Raw genomic sequence first — 15,301 nt, forward strand, 5'->3', positions numbered from 1 at the left:
CCTAAACATATTGACCACATACAGACCTAACGATACGGCTCGTCAGGTCATGCAGGCTAAAATCGTGTCCCGGTTTTAGAGGGAAACTGTCCAGCTGCAGTGTTCCGTGCTTCGGTTCTCTCAGGAGTTCCAACCGCAATACATCTTTAACGGAGTCCACATCTGACAATATTAGATGTTCCAGGCCTATCCGGCTACTCCCACCTTCATCTATCACTATAGGGTTGGTAATGACCTAAGACCAGACATTTTTAAACATGACAGCAGAAATGATCCCAACTTTTTGCGGAGGTGTTACAACACCCGTACCTGCGGTGGTTGGTTGTCCACTGGCAGCACAGTGACATTAAAGCAGATTCCATCCAGTTTTTTGCCATGTTGGTTTGTTACAGAGAGAACAAACTGGACGTGTTGAGGAAAGGGACCGATATCAGGGATAGGAGGCATGTAGGCTACTTTCTTGAAGTTGATGGCATGCTGAATACAGGAGACATAAAGGGGCATTTTACGGTTCCAATGGTTTTAATAGTGTCTTGTCTTATTTTAAGGCTAATATAACTAGAGGCTCTGTTGCCCAACCCAATAATGAAGAGAGGACACCCCTTCATGACAGCCCTTTTGAATAATTACAGGTCTTAAACTGTTTCAATTGGACATGATTTCTGATTTTGCTTTGGTATATGATGAGTTACAACATCCAAATCTTTCCAACACTTTAAAAAGATAATGCGGACGTTGTATCGATCCGTTGTGGTGAAGAAGAAGCTGACCCGGAAGGCAAAGCTCTCAATTTACCGGTCGATCTATCTTCCCATCTTTACCTATGGTCATGAGCTTTGGGTTATGACCGAAAGGACCAGATCACGGGTACAAGCGGCCGAAATTATTTTCCTTCGCTGGGTGGCGGGGCTCTCCCTTAGAGATAGGGTGAGAAGCTCTGCCATCTGGGCGGAGCTCAAAGTAAAGCCACTGCTCCGTCACATCGAGAGGAGCCAAATGAGGGGGTTCGGGCATCTAGTCAAGATGCCACCCGAGCGCCTGCCTGGTAGGAGGCCACGGGGAAGACCCAGGATACATTGGGAAGACTATGTCTCCCAACTGGCCTGGGAACGCCTCTGGATTTCCCGGGAAGAGCTGGACAAAGAGGCCGGGGAAAGGAAAGTCTGAGCTTCCCTGCTAAGGCAGCTGCCCCCATGACCCGAACTCGAATAAGTGGATGATGGATGGATGGGTGAAAGGTGTAACAAATCAACAAGACCAGTTGCTTTGCACAAACCTTTCAGGTACAGGCGCCAGCGCCCCCCGCGACCCCAAAAGGGAATAAGCGGTAGAAAATGGATGGATGGACATACAATCATTTAATTTATTGTTCTGACCTTAAAATGCTGCCCTGTGGACGGACCCTAAAGTACTGAGCGAACTAAGTGTTTCAGTCCAACCTCAGAGTAACAGAACATACAATTCTGACTTGTTCCGTCAAAAATATCGTCTGTTGCGCCAACTTTTACCAATATTTTATTTTAGCAAACAATAATTGACTCATTTTAATAGAAATTGAATCTTAGCGACATGCAACAGTATGTACTACTTGTCGTTTGACAGACAAGTGGAGGAGTTCAAGTACCTAGGAGTCTTGTTCACGAGTGAGGGAAGAGTGGATCGTGAGATCGACAGGCGGATCGGTGCGGCGTCTTCAGTAATGCGGTCGTTGTACCGATCCGTTGTGGTGAAGAAGGAGCTGAGCCGGAAGGCAAAGCTCTCAATTTACCGGTCGATCTACGTTCCCATCTTCACCTATGGTCATGAGCTTTGGGTCATGAGCGAAAGGATAAGATCACCGGTACAAGCGGCCGAAATGAGTTTCCTCCGCCGTGTGGCAGGGCTCTCCCTTAGAAATAGGGTGAGAAGCTCTGCCATCCGGGAGGGACTCAAAGTAAAGCCGCTGCTCCTTCACATCGAGAGGAGCCAGATGAGGTGGTTCGGGCATCTGGTCAGGATGCCACCCGAACGCCTCCCTAGGGAGGTGTTTAGGGCACGTCCAACCGGTAGGAGGCCACGGGGAAGACCCAGGACACGTTGGGAAGACTATGTCTCCCGGCTGGCCTGGGAACGCCTCGGGATCCCCCGGGAAGAGCTAGACGAAGTGGCTGGGGAGAGGGGAGTCTGGGTTTCCCTGCTTAGGCTGTTGCCCCCGCGACCCGACCTCGGATAAGCGGAAGATGATGGATGGATGGATGGATGGATCTGTCGGACCATTTTCGGGACAACAAAAGAGATTTAAAAAATGTTAAAGTACCTGCGTGAAGACTTTCAACACTGGTGCATTGGCGTCTTTGACAAATCTGGGTATGCTGTCCACAAGGAACAACCTTCCGGCGTCTACACTGCTGCTTATCATAAGACAAACAAATAGGGTATTTTTTATAATGTTACATGTATCGCTATCACGTACTTACCTTTGGCCGTCTACGTAGAAAGGCAGAGTCGTAACAGCGTAGGTGACATTGCCATCTAGTGGTGACTCTTTGTCTTGGAAATAAAGGTGCTTCTGTGTCAAAAGTACCACATCTGTCTCTTTGACCACGAGACACCGCCTGGTACCTGGAACCTCTTTAGGTGGCTGTTGAGGTTTGCTCTCAATGTGTAGTACGATCACCTGCACGAAATCAGATTAAGGTGGAATATTACAAGAAAATGTATACTTTGAAATTTTAACTTGATTAAAAAGTTCAATAAGAATTGAGTCATACTACTACGAAAGAAATGTTGTAGGGTTACAATAATTGAGGTGAAATATTCAGACGGATAATGAAATAATAATATATGACATTAAAAACAGTTGTATTGTTATGAAAAAGTTGTATTAAATTACATAATTTTGAAAAAAAAAATTCCAAGAGCATCCATCTATTCATCTTCTTCCGCTTATCCGAGGTTGGGTGGCGGGGGCAGCAGCCTAAGCAGGGAAGCCCAGACTTCCCACTCCCCAGCCACTTCGTTCACCTCATCCCGGGGGATCCCGAAGCGTTCCCAGGCCAGCCGGGAGACATAGTCTTCCTAACGTGTCCTGGGTCTTCCCTGTAGCCTTCTGCCGGTTGGATGTGCCCTAAACACCTCCCTAGGGAGGCATTCGGTTGGCATCCTGACCAGATGCCCAAACCACCTCATCCGTCTCCTCTCAATGTGGAGGAGCAGCGGCTTTACTTTGAGCTCATCCCGGAGGACAGAGCTTTTCACCCTATCTCTAAGGGAGAGCCCTGCCACCCGGCAGAGGAAACTAATTTCGGCCGCTTGTACCCGTGATCTTGACCTTTCGGTCATAACCCAAAGCTCATGACCATAGGTGAGGATGGGAACGTAGATCGACCGGTAAATTGAGAGGTTTGCCCTCCTGGTCAGCTCCTTGTTCACCACAACGGACCGATACAGAGTTCGCATTACTGAAGACGCTGCACCGCCTGCCGATCCCACGATCCACTCTTTCCCCATTGGTGAACAAGACTCTGGTACTTGAACTCCTCCACTTGGGGCAAGATCTCCTCCGCAACCCGGAGATGGCACTCCACCCTTTTCCGGGTGAGAACCATGGACTCGGACTTGAAGGTGCTGATTCCCATCCCAGTCGCTTCACACTCGGCTGCAAACCAATCCAGTGAGATTTGAAAGATCTTGGCCAGATGAAGCCATCAGGACCACATCATCTGCAAAAGGCAGAGACCTAATCCTGCAGCCACCAAACCGGCACCCCTCAACGCCTTGACTGCGCCGAGAAATTCTGTCCATGAAAGTTATGAACAGAATCGGTGACAAAGGGCAGCCTTGGCGGAGTCTAACCCTCACTGTAAACAAGTCCGACTTACTGCCGGCAATGCGGACCAAGCTCTGACACTGATCGTACAGGGAGCGGACCATTTTAAAAGTATTTTCAGAGAGAATAATAAGTTTACTGTGACTGTTCCCACAAATTACCGTATTGTTCGGCCCATAGGGCGCACCGGATTATATGGCGCACTGGCGATGAACGGGTCTATTCAGGTCTTTTTTCCAGAGGTGGGTAGTAACGCGCTACATTTACTCCGTTACATCTACTTGAGTAACTTTTGGGATAAATTGTACTTCTAAGAGTAGTTTTTATGCAACATACTTTTACTTTTACTTGAGTATATTTATAGAGAAGAAACGCTACTTTTACTCCGCTCCATTTATCTCCAATCAGGTCGCTACTCGCTACTTTTTTTTTAATCGATCTGTTAATGCGCGCTTTCTTTGTTTTGTTTTTGTCAGACACGCATTCAAAGTAAGAACTACGCATGCCTGCGTTTCACCAATCACATGCAGTCACTGGTGACATTGGACCAATCAAACAGATTGCTTTTTTCATATAAAAGGCGCATTAAAGGGGTCGTAATATGATTTTTTGGTTAATTTAAAACACTATCTTGTGGTCTACATAACATGTTTTGGTGATTCTTTGGTGAAAGTGTTGAATGGATTATGTTTTACAGATCATCCTTTTGCAACTTTCTGAGCGTCTCTTCAGGATGTGCCGGTTTGTGGGCGGTCTCACTACGGCGTTGGCACAACATGTCAACAACATCGATACATCATCATCATCAAAGAGTTCACCAAGAAAGAAAGACAAAGCGCCATTACCGAGACAGAAAAGCAGAGTAAAAAGGAACTATAGACGTAGGAACATTTCATTTAGAAAGCACTACACAGCACCGTGTCACTGGCCCAACCCTTCACTCACCAGGAACGTTGTCATGGATATATTATAACATCTTTTACTGGGCTAGTTTTATTGAAGGGTGGAATTAAAAGAGGTGAGCATTGATTCAAAGTTTTCGGACGGTTTGGCACTTTCTTAAACTCGACTAAACATGGGGGTCGCATCTTACCGCGGGGTTTGTTCTCTCGGGAGGGAGACGGACCACTCCGGATGAAGCGTGCAGGGAAGAACATGATATTTTTCCTCTTTAATCACACACCCTACCAAGAAACAGGAGGTAAACCAAAGGGCTGCGTGCCAACTTTGCACAGGAATCAAGAAACATAGAAACAAGAAATAGCCCCAGGTGCCTGTTGCATACATCAAACAACAAAGCCAGACAAAGTGTGCCAAGCAACGTGAACAAATAGCTCTCTGATTAGTGCCTGGCAGCAGGTGAACGTGCCGAACACTAACCAGAGGCAGGTGAAACCAGTCAGTACCCATGGTGACCAAAACAAACCCAGGAGTGCACAAAACAGAAACTGAAAGAGTCCAAAACTAACGGACCATGACTAAACAAAACATGATCCTGGTCACGGATCCTGACAACCCTCGATCTGGCTTGATTACTGACTGTTGAGAATTTAAGTCCTAGAAAGAGACCAGCTATGATTGCTGATGATCACTAGCAAGATACTAGATGCTTTGATTGTCTTTGTACTAAAAACAAGATGTGTTTAAAGTAAATCCATCCAAACAGGACAGGACGCTATTAGGTTGCCACACTGCAACAGCTGAACATTGCTAACCTGGAGAAAAATGCGACGAATGCAGAGGATGAGGATGAAGATGTGATAGAGAGTTGATAAGTAGCCAAGAAGTAATAGCCAGGTTTAATCATATTCAAGCCAGACTGAACGAAGTATTTGTTAGGCCAGTTCAACAGCACAAACACGTGCTTTTACTTTTGTGGTCAATTATACCATGTAGCATTTTCTTATATGATCGTGAACTAGCATCTGTTTGTATTTGGTCACAGAATCCTTGAGAGGATTATTCTACTAAGGAAATATGCCTTTAGATAGCTTCAAAAGTGCACATGTCCATCACAAGCTCTCTAGAGAGGAGGAAGTGTAATGACATTAGCAACATCTGGTAGGAAGCCCTCACAGGTAGGAGTAGAGGATAGGGTCAGAGGTCATCCAACTCAAACTGATCAAAGGAATAATGTCAGGGAAAGATTGACCGGCCTAACAACAAAGGCTCCAAGGCTTGAGTTACATAGACTGGGGGTCTTCGTGTAAGGGGTATTTAAGCACAGTGGTCCGAGAGGACATTAGAGGAGTAATCAGGCCCAAACTCTTTCTCCTGGAAGCTGCAGTTCCAGTCTGAGCCTCGCTGAAACAAATAAAGCTTTTTTTTCGGCTATTCCTCGTTGGCGTCTTCATGGCTCATCACCCGTCATACGACCATCAAATATGCAACACTATCACTAGAATTGTACTATTTTACAGTTACGACTTTATTCTTGTATCGTTACAAGTCTTTGTTCTTGTCATTGGACACATTTTCTCCTCAAAAGATTGATGATCCTTTCCCAAAATTACACGACTGTACCACAATTTTAAAAAATGTTGGTTTTTTTCCTGTATTTCTCATTTATTATTAACGTTTTCTTATTTTTTCTTATTCAACTCTATTGTATTCTCAGAACTATTTTTCTCAGTATTTGTATATTTATAGGTCTTTTACACATGTTAAATATATAAGCTCTGTGATTAAAGCAAGCTTTTTCCAGTTCAGAACTCTTGCTGAGGTGAAACAAAATGTTTTTCAAAGGGTTTTGAATAAGCTTCTTTTTCCCCATGCATAACTGTTACAATTGTTTTTATTTTGGCCTTGACCAGTCCCTTATGCATTGACTAAAACTGGTCCAAAATTGTCTGTGCTACAGTTACATCGTCTCTATGCTTTTGTTAGTCCTCTGATTTCAGGATCAGGACCAGTGTCAGAGTTAGTTGTTGATGAACCCCAAGATGCAGAGAAGGAGGGAGGCATTTTGCAGGGAAACATGATTTAATTTAAATACTAAAACAAGAACAAACAAAAGGGGTACAACAAAAAACGCGCACGAGGCGGATAACCAACTAAGAGAGCTAGCATGGGAGCTAGAAAACAAAAGGAACTTAGCATGGAAAGTAGCAAAAACAGAACCGATAACAGAAGTCGTTACGTGTTGTACAAAGACAAATAGGAAGCAGGGAACAAAAAACAGTAAGCTACAAACATCTAACGAATTATAGCTTACCGCTACGCTGCAAAGACACGACACGAGCGGCAATCCAAGACAGAAGCGACATGCAATACGTGACACCAGAGCGACATCGACATGACAATAATCCAGCACTGACTGGGGCACGAAAGCAGGTACAAATAGGAGCGTGCTGATTGACAGAAGGTGTGGCCAGGTGCCAATCAGCCGCAGCTGAGGAGAAACAGCGCACAGGATTACAAAAAAAACTCAATTTGCAGGCCTAAACTACAGAACTCTCTCCCCCTGCAAATTCGTCTACATCTGTGTGGTCTTTCGAGTCAGCATTTTTGGATTTTTTTAAATCAGCCCATTTTTATGAACTGTCTGTAAAATTGCCATTGTATTATCTAATCATTGCAATTTTTATCATGAATTTCCGTCATGTTTCCTGTTTGTCTTTGTTAGGACCTAGCATTTTCGACCACCATACATACCTGAGGTTCTGACAAATTTGGGGGATCCTGGATATCGGATAGGACCACCTCAAATGAGTCATCCAACATCTCATTTCCTGTGTGTCGGTAATAAATCATAGACTGAGAGAGGTCCCTCTGCAGAAATTTGCTGACATTGTAACCTGGATGATATTAACAGAGAAAATTCAAGTCACTCAGCAGGTATCCATTTTTTCTTTTCTTTTTTTCATATGTTTCATATGATTCGGTGTCTTAATATCGTGAAAAATTCAATTTTTTAGGGACTTCTTAAGAAAATACAAGTACAATTGTGGGGCAAATACCACATATTAAGTGTATTTCTGGTCATGTCACCCTCTCCCAGCTAGATCAAAAGAAACGTCGGGGACGCTTAGTTGAAACGAAAAGTCGCTTTATTACAAGCGAGCCTCATTAAACAGGTCCGCAGTACCTGGAGGAACTCCAGTCGAAAAATGAAGGACTCCTAACTTGTAGGAGCCGAATCATCAGTTATATGTTCCTTATTTCTTTGTCTGGGTGTGTTAAGTCAGGACAGGACAAACCTGACCATGTAAGGGGATGTTTTCGTGTAGTGACCTGGAAGACAACTGATGTATACCGTAACTTGTAGGTTGACGTCGGGGACGCTTAGTTGAACGAAAAGTCGCTTTATTACAAGCGAGCCTCATTAAACAGGTGCGCAGTACCTGGAGGAACTCCGGTCGAAAAATGAAGGACTCCTAACTTGGAGGAGCCGAACCATCAGTTAAATGTTCCTTTTATCTCTGTCTGGGTGTGTGCTAGTCAGGACAGGACAAACCTGACCATGTAAGGTGATGTCTTTGTGTAGTGACTGGGAAGACAACAGATGTATACCATAACTTGTAGGTTGACGTCGGGGACGCTTAGTTGAACGCAAAGTCGCTTTATTACAAGCGAAACTCATTAAACAGGTCTGCAGTACCTGGAGGAACTCCGGTCGAAAAATGAAGGATTCCTAACTTGGAGGAGCCGAACCATCAGTTATATATTCCTTATGTCTTTGTCTGGGTGTGTGCTAAGTCAGGACAGGACAAGGCTGACCATGTAAGGGGATGTTTTCGTGTAGTGACCTGGAAGACAACTGATGTATACCATAACTTGTAGGTTGACGTCGGGGACGCTTAGTTGAACGCAAAGTCGCTTTATTACAAGCGAGCCTCATTAAACAGGTCTGCAGTACCTGGAGGAACTCCGGTCGAAAAATGAAGGACTCCTAACTTGGAGGAGCCGAACCATCAGTTATATATTCCTTATTTCTTTGTCTGGGTGTGTGCTAAGTCAGGACAGGACAAGGCTGACCATGTAAGGAGATGTTTTTCTGTAGTGACTGGGAAGACAACAGATGTATACCATAACTTGTAGGTACACGTCGGGGACGCTTAGTTGAACGCAAAGTCGCTTTATTACAAGCGAGGCTCATTAAACAGGTCGGCAGTACCTGGAGGAACTCCGGTCTAAAAATGAAGGATTCCTAACTTGTAGGAGCCGAATAATCAGTTATATGTTCCTTATATCTCTGTCTGGGTGTGTGCTAAGTCAGGACAGAACAAAGCTGACCATGTAAGGAGATGTTCGAGTGTAGTGCCTGGGAAGACAACAAATGTTTACCATAACTCGGAGGTTGACGTTTAAGATGAACATGTAATCTCTACTCCAGGATAGAGCTATAAGTTTTGCATTCCAAAGCCTGGTTTTATTGCTTCTTCTCGGGAGAGAGCTAACTCCAGTCCACATGCGAATGTTCAACTAAGGCTCGTTCCCAAGCATTATTTACTTGAACCTGGTGGTTCGATTTCTCCAAGTTCAATAGAAACATTCACCATATCTAGATTATAATGTGAGTTAATCAATTTACTTCAACATCATTCCTCATAACATTTAGTTAAGTTTTTGCCTGACCTGTTAGCCCCGGTCCTGGAATCTTCATGATCTCTCCAGCCTGTGGGGGAATGGTTATATTAAAAAGGATGTAGTCATCGCTGGAGTCCGTATCGGACGCCTGAATGGAGGAGCCTTTCAGCAGGACAATCTGACCCTCCAACGCCTCCAGCAGGACGTTGGCCACGAGGAACGGAGGGCTGTCGTCCTTCGGGAGAATCTTAACAGGAAACTTGTGGCGGGAGTGGTGATGGCCATCAGTGATGCGGAACACAATGAAATCGCTGGTGGAGTCGCTGTCGTCGTGGTTATAGCAAACGACGCTGGCTTTTATGTCACTGACGGTAAACATGAAGCCCTTTCTGCCTAGGGATAGAAGAGAGGCCTTCATTAATACCGCAAAGGGGAAATTCAGGATTCAAGCCGAGTGTGAAGCGACTGGGATGAGAATCAGCACCTCCAAGTCCGAGTCCATGGTTCTCGCCCGGAAAAGGGTGGAATGCCATCTCCGGGTTGAGGAGAAAACCTTGCCCCATGTGGAGGAGTTTAAATACCTCGGAGTCTTGTTCACGATTGGGGGAAGAGTGGATCGTGAGATCAACAGGCGGATCGATGCGGCATCTTCAGTAATGCGGATGCTGTATCGATCCGTTGTGGTGAACAAGGAGGTGAGCCGGAAGGGAAAGGTCCCAATTTACCGGTCAATCTAGGTTCCCATCCTCACCTGTGATCTTGAGCTTTGGGTTATGACCGAAAGGACGAGATCACGGGTACAAGCAGTCAAAAATAGTTACCCTTAGAGATAGGGTGAGAATCGTTGCAATCCGGGGGGAGCTCAAACTAAAGCCGCTGCTACTCCACATCAAGAGGAGCTAGATGAGGTGGTTTCTTGCTTCTGATCAGGATGCCACCCGAATGCCTCCCTAGGGAGGTGTTTAGGGCACGTCCAACTGGTAAGAGGCCACGGGGAAGACCTACGACACGTTGGGAAGACTGACTCCTAGCTGGCCTGGGAACGCCTCGAGATCCTTCGGGAGGAGCTGGACAAAGTGGCTGGGGAAGTGGAAGTCCGGGCTTCCTTACTTAGGCTCCTGCACCCACGACCCAACCTCGGATAAGCGGAAGAAGATGGATGGATAAATGGGTCTCGAAAATAAAGGAAGTCATGTACTAAAAGCTAACCAATTCGCAACTTTTATGGTCTGAGTCGCCATGATGAAGAGCTGGATTTTTTTTTTAGATTGCAAACCTGAACATTTTGGGAGCCCTTCGCCTAATTACAATCAAGCCGAGGGTCATATATGGTCTGCGGGCCGCCAATTGCCCATGTCTGTGCCAGAGGTACAGAGTCTACTGTTAGGTTCCAGAACAAGCTGCTCTCTGGGTTCCTTTCAGACAAGGTGCTCCAGTGTGTCAACTGTTCCCAGACCCGAATCTAACAAAGCACCTCTTAGAAATAGAAACACTGTAAAGTTGCATTTACTTCATGTCAGAAAAATTGTATGTACATTTTCAAAAAAAAATCCGTTCTCTGAGTTCCCGGTCAACAGACAGAGGCTGTCTTTGTTGCATCAAGCCAAAGGCTTGGAAAATTCCGCTGTGTACGATGGGAAAAAACGGGAGGGGTTATCTATTGCGATCCAAGACTTGCCCAAGCTCGATCCAGGACCAGCCCAAGCCCGAGCCATCTTTTTCTTTTGTGTTAAATACCCCCCATTCCTTTAGAAACAGCTGTTTTTTTGTGTAAACAGGGAAAATCTGATTGAAAAGATGTGGCGTACAATCCTTCGCCAGCGTGTGCTGGGACGTTTCTCTTCAAATTGAGCCAAATTGAATTCTGTCTCTGTTCAATTCCTTGTTTCTTGTCTCGTTTAATAGATGCCATCAATGTTTGAACCTGACATTCCACCATAGGAGCTTATACTGATCCAAATTCGGAGGGACAAATTCCTCAAAGAGGCCATCCACAGCCCGATTAAGAACATATCCCAGACTTGGTGTGAGTGCATAAAATATGCAAACCAGTATATATGATGAAATTCAACAAAGTCTGGGATGTGTCACTGGAAAAAAGACAGATAGAGTTGTCCAATTTCCAACAATGCCGTGTACACAATGTGATCTTACCTCGAACAGTCAGCCTCCCATGCAGTAGGCCGCCCACCACAATGATACGGACAGCGTCTATGTTGTCATTGTCCACAATCTGCAGCTGCTCCCACGTTATCCGGCGAGACTGACCCTCCAACAGGCTGAGACCTGCAAGAGTACATTACTTTCGAAATGTTTCCAGATCCTAGTCGTAACAATACAAAAATGTGATATAGTTTCTTACGAAAATTTGGAAAAATACAATGACAAAACATTTTGTAAAGTAACGGGAATAAAGCCGTAACAAAGCTTTTGGGGGGGTGAAATCCAGGATTAGTGTTCGATTTTAAATTAAGTCAACATACAGGTCCCTCTTGAAGAGTTACCGTATTTTCCGGACTATAAGGCGCACTTAAAATCCTTTTTTTTTCTCAAAATTCGACAGTGCGCCTAATGTACGGAATAATTCTGGTTTTGTTTACCGACCTCAAAGCTATAATAAGAATAACAAGTGTGCCCAATAGATGGCAGTCACACATAAGAAATACGTGTAGATATCTGCAATATGACTCAAGTAAACAAGGCCAACATTTTGTATGTTTCATTGAAAATAGAGAACATTACACACATCGCTTAAAAACCTAAATGTTTTAGTATGACTTTGGTAAGCTATGAAGCCGCACCGCTTGATGGATTGTACTGTGCTTAAACATACCAGTATTATTATGGTGTGTGTATAAGGTAAGACATAATATCTGGCGTTTGGTTTCGTAATATTATGCAAAAGCAACTTTTCTTACCTTCTGGTACCTGCTGATCTGTATTTGGGATCTGCATAAGACCTGAAAATGTGCGCGCTTCCGCCTTTGTAGTCTGTGTAAAGTCGATAAGCTTCTTCTTTTTCTCTGTCTTCTTGGGACATTCATCCTTCGCTTTTGCCATTTGTAGTATACAGTAGTGTGAAGTTCTTACCTATATCTGTCAGTAAACTCACCATGAAAGCGCTAAAACATACCAGTGTCGTGAGTTTGCATTATTCACCCAAGAAACTTTAGTTATTCGAAAATTCCGGTCGGACGTTTTTTTCACGGATGCTGCTCCGTTATTGATTTTAAGTGAAGTCTGAATGTCATTAAAACAGATAGATCCATCTTTGGACACTTCTTCCACTACCGTCCTTGCACGCTACACCGCTACAACAAAGAGGACGGGGAGAAGACGCTGTCGAAGGTGAGCCACGTAAATAAGACCGCCCACAAAACGGCGCATCCGGAAGCGACTGTCAGAAAGCGGCTTAAAGACAATCTGTAAAACATCATCAATGCAACATTTTGACCAAAGAACCATCATTACATGTTATGTAGACCACAAGGAAGTATTTTACTTTCACAAAAAAAATATTAATAACATGACTTCTTTAATGTGACCTATAATCTGGTGCGCCTTATAAATGGAAAAAGATCGAAAATAGACCATTCACCGGTGCGCCCTATGGTCCGGAAAATACGGTATCTGTTTTTGTTGCAAAATTTGAATAAAGTTATCAAAATTCCCGTTTTTGGTGGGCATGTGCATTTTTATATTTTTCGGCGTTAGAAAGGATTTCAAATGAAAAGCGACAATAAAAAACATTCCATCCATCCATTTTTTGCCGCTTGCCCCGTTTGGGGGGGCGGGTAGGGGGGGGGGTGCTGGAGCCTATCTCAGCAGTATTCAGGCGGAAGGCGGAGTACACCCCAGACAAGTCGCCACGTCATCGCAGGGCCAACACAAATAGACAGACAACATTCACACACTAAGGCCAATTTATTGTTGAAAATCAACCTATTCCATATATATATATATATATATATATATATATATATATATATATATATAAACTCCATGCAAACCCCACACAGAAAAATCCCGAGTTCAGGATCGAACCCAGGACCCTCGCATTGTGAGGCAGATTCACAAACCCCTTCCGCACCGTGCTGCCCCCAAAAAACATTCAGTTACTAAAAACAAGAAAAATTGAGATATCTGTTTTTGCGCATGATCTCTTTATATCCATCCATTTTCTACCGCTGGTCCCATTTGGGGTCTGGGAGGGTGCTGGCAGCCTATCTCAGCTCCATTCGGGCGGAAGGCTGGAAAAGTTGCCACTTCATCACAGGATCTCTTTATATATTATTTTCTAATATGCATTTGGCATACATCCCTGAGACCAATGTGTAATGTTTTTTTTGTGCACAATTCCACTTCACATTTGTTTTTGGTATTTTATTGGGAACTATGTGCTTATCCCATCTGTATGTATAGTGCTTGAACATTTTATATTGTTTTATTTTTGTACTATGTTGCACTTTATGTATACCAGATACAAAACCCTAAAACCAGTGAAGTTGGCACGTTGTGTAATTTGTAAATAAAAACTGAATACAATGATTTCCAAATCCTTTTCAACGCACCGATGTCGCTTTTTGATGCAGTACTGCCTTGCCACTTAGGTGCAGTGATTTTTGCAGGTTTTCTGAACCTTTTGATGATATAACAGACCTTACATAGTGAAATCTAAGTTCCTTGCAATAGCTCGTTGAGAAAAGTTTTTCTTAAACAATTAGCTCAGGCATGTGTTTGTAAAAGTCTTGACTCTCGCCTCATCCCCATCTCGTACCCGCACTCTTTTACTATGAAATCGCGCTGTTGTAACACCAGGCTTGGCATTGTCTTGCTGAAATAAGCAGGGGCGTCCAGGATAACGTTGCTTGGATGGCAACATATGTTTCTCCAAAACCTGTATGTACCTTTCAGCATTAATGGTGCCTTCACAGATGTGTAAGTTACCCATGCCTTGGGCACTAATACACCCCCAGAGGCTGGCTTTTCAAGTTTGCGTCTATAAAAATCCGGATAGTTCTTTTCCTCTTTTGTCCGGAGAACATGACGTCCACAAAACTATTTGAAATGTGGACTCGTCAGACCATAGAGCACTTTTACACTTTGCGTCAGTCCATCTTAAATGAGCAAGGGCCCAGCGAAACAAAAAGCGTTTCTGGGTGTTGTTGATAAATGGCTTTCGCTTTTCATAATAGTTTTAACTTGCACTTACAGATGTAGCGACAAACTGTTTTTATTGACAGTGGTTTTTTTAAGTACTCCTGAGCCCACGTGGTCATATTCTTTACACACAGATGTCGCTTTTTGACCTTTTTTTAAGGTCCGTAATATCATCGCTTACGTGCAGTGATTCCTCCAGATTCTCTGAACCTTTTGAAGAAATTACAGACTATAGCTGGTGAAATCTCTAAATTCCTTGCAATAACTGGTTGAGAATTGTTGTTCTTAAACTGTTCAACAAATTGCGCACGCATTTGTTCACAAATTGGTGACCCCTCGCCCCGTCCTTGTTTGTGAATGACTGAGCATTTCATGGAAGCTACTTTTTATACCCAATCATGGCACCCCTGTTCACCTGTGGGATGTTCCAAATAAGTGTTTGATGAGCATAGCTCAACTTCCTCAGTCTTTTTTGCCACTTGTGCCAGCTGTTTGTGAAACATGTTGCAGGCATCAAATTCCAAATGAGCTAATGTTTGAAAAAAAGAACAACATTTTTCAGTTCAAACGTTAAAGGGGAACATTATCACAATTTCAGAAGGGTTAAAACCAATAAAAATCAGTTCCCAGTGGCTTATTTCATTTTTCAAAGTTTTTTTCAAAATTTTACCCATCATAGAATATCCCGAAAAAAGGCTTTAAAGTGCCTGATTTTCGCTATCTTTAAACCCTCGTCCATTTTCCTGTGACGTCATTTAGTGATGCCAACATGGCGGATAGCACAGCAAGATATAACGACATTAG

General features: G+C 43.8%; 1 protein-coding gene across 1 annotated transcript in view; it reads right to left on the reverse strand.

The window, feature by feature from the left end:
* Nucleotides 1–15,301, reverse strand: part of LOC133561299 (FRAS1-related extracellular matrix protein 1-like) — a 60,956-nt gene that overhangs the window by 31,482 nt on the left and 14,173 nt on the right. The window contains exons 7-13 of the mRNA XM_061914664.1: nt 11,492–11,623; nt 9,386–9,730; nt 7,463–7,605; nt 2,457–2,656; nt 2,297–2,387; nt 310–477; nt 27–235 (exon numbers count right to left, since the gene is read on the reverse strand). Of these exons, the coding sequence (XP_061770648.1) occupies nt 27–235; nt 310–477; nt 2,297–2,387; nt 2,457–2,656; nt 7,463–7,605; nt 9,386–9,730; nt 11,492–11,623 (1,288 nt within the window). The remainder of the gene's footprint in view (nt 1–26; nt 236–309; nt 478–2,296; nt 2,388–2,456; nt 2,657–7,462; nt 7,606–9,385; nt 9,731–11,491; nt 11,624–15,301) is intronic.

This window comes from Nerophis ophidion, linkage group LG10 (assembly GCF_033978795.1).
Source record: "Nerophis ophidion isolate RoL-2023_Sa linkage group LG10, RoL_Noph_v1.0, whole genome shotgun sequence".
In the NCBI taxonomy this organism is placed as follows: Eukaryota; Metazoa; Chordata; class Actinopteri; order Syngnathiformes; family Syngnathidae; genus Nerophis; species Nerophis ophidion.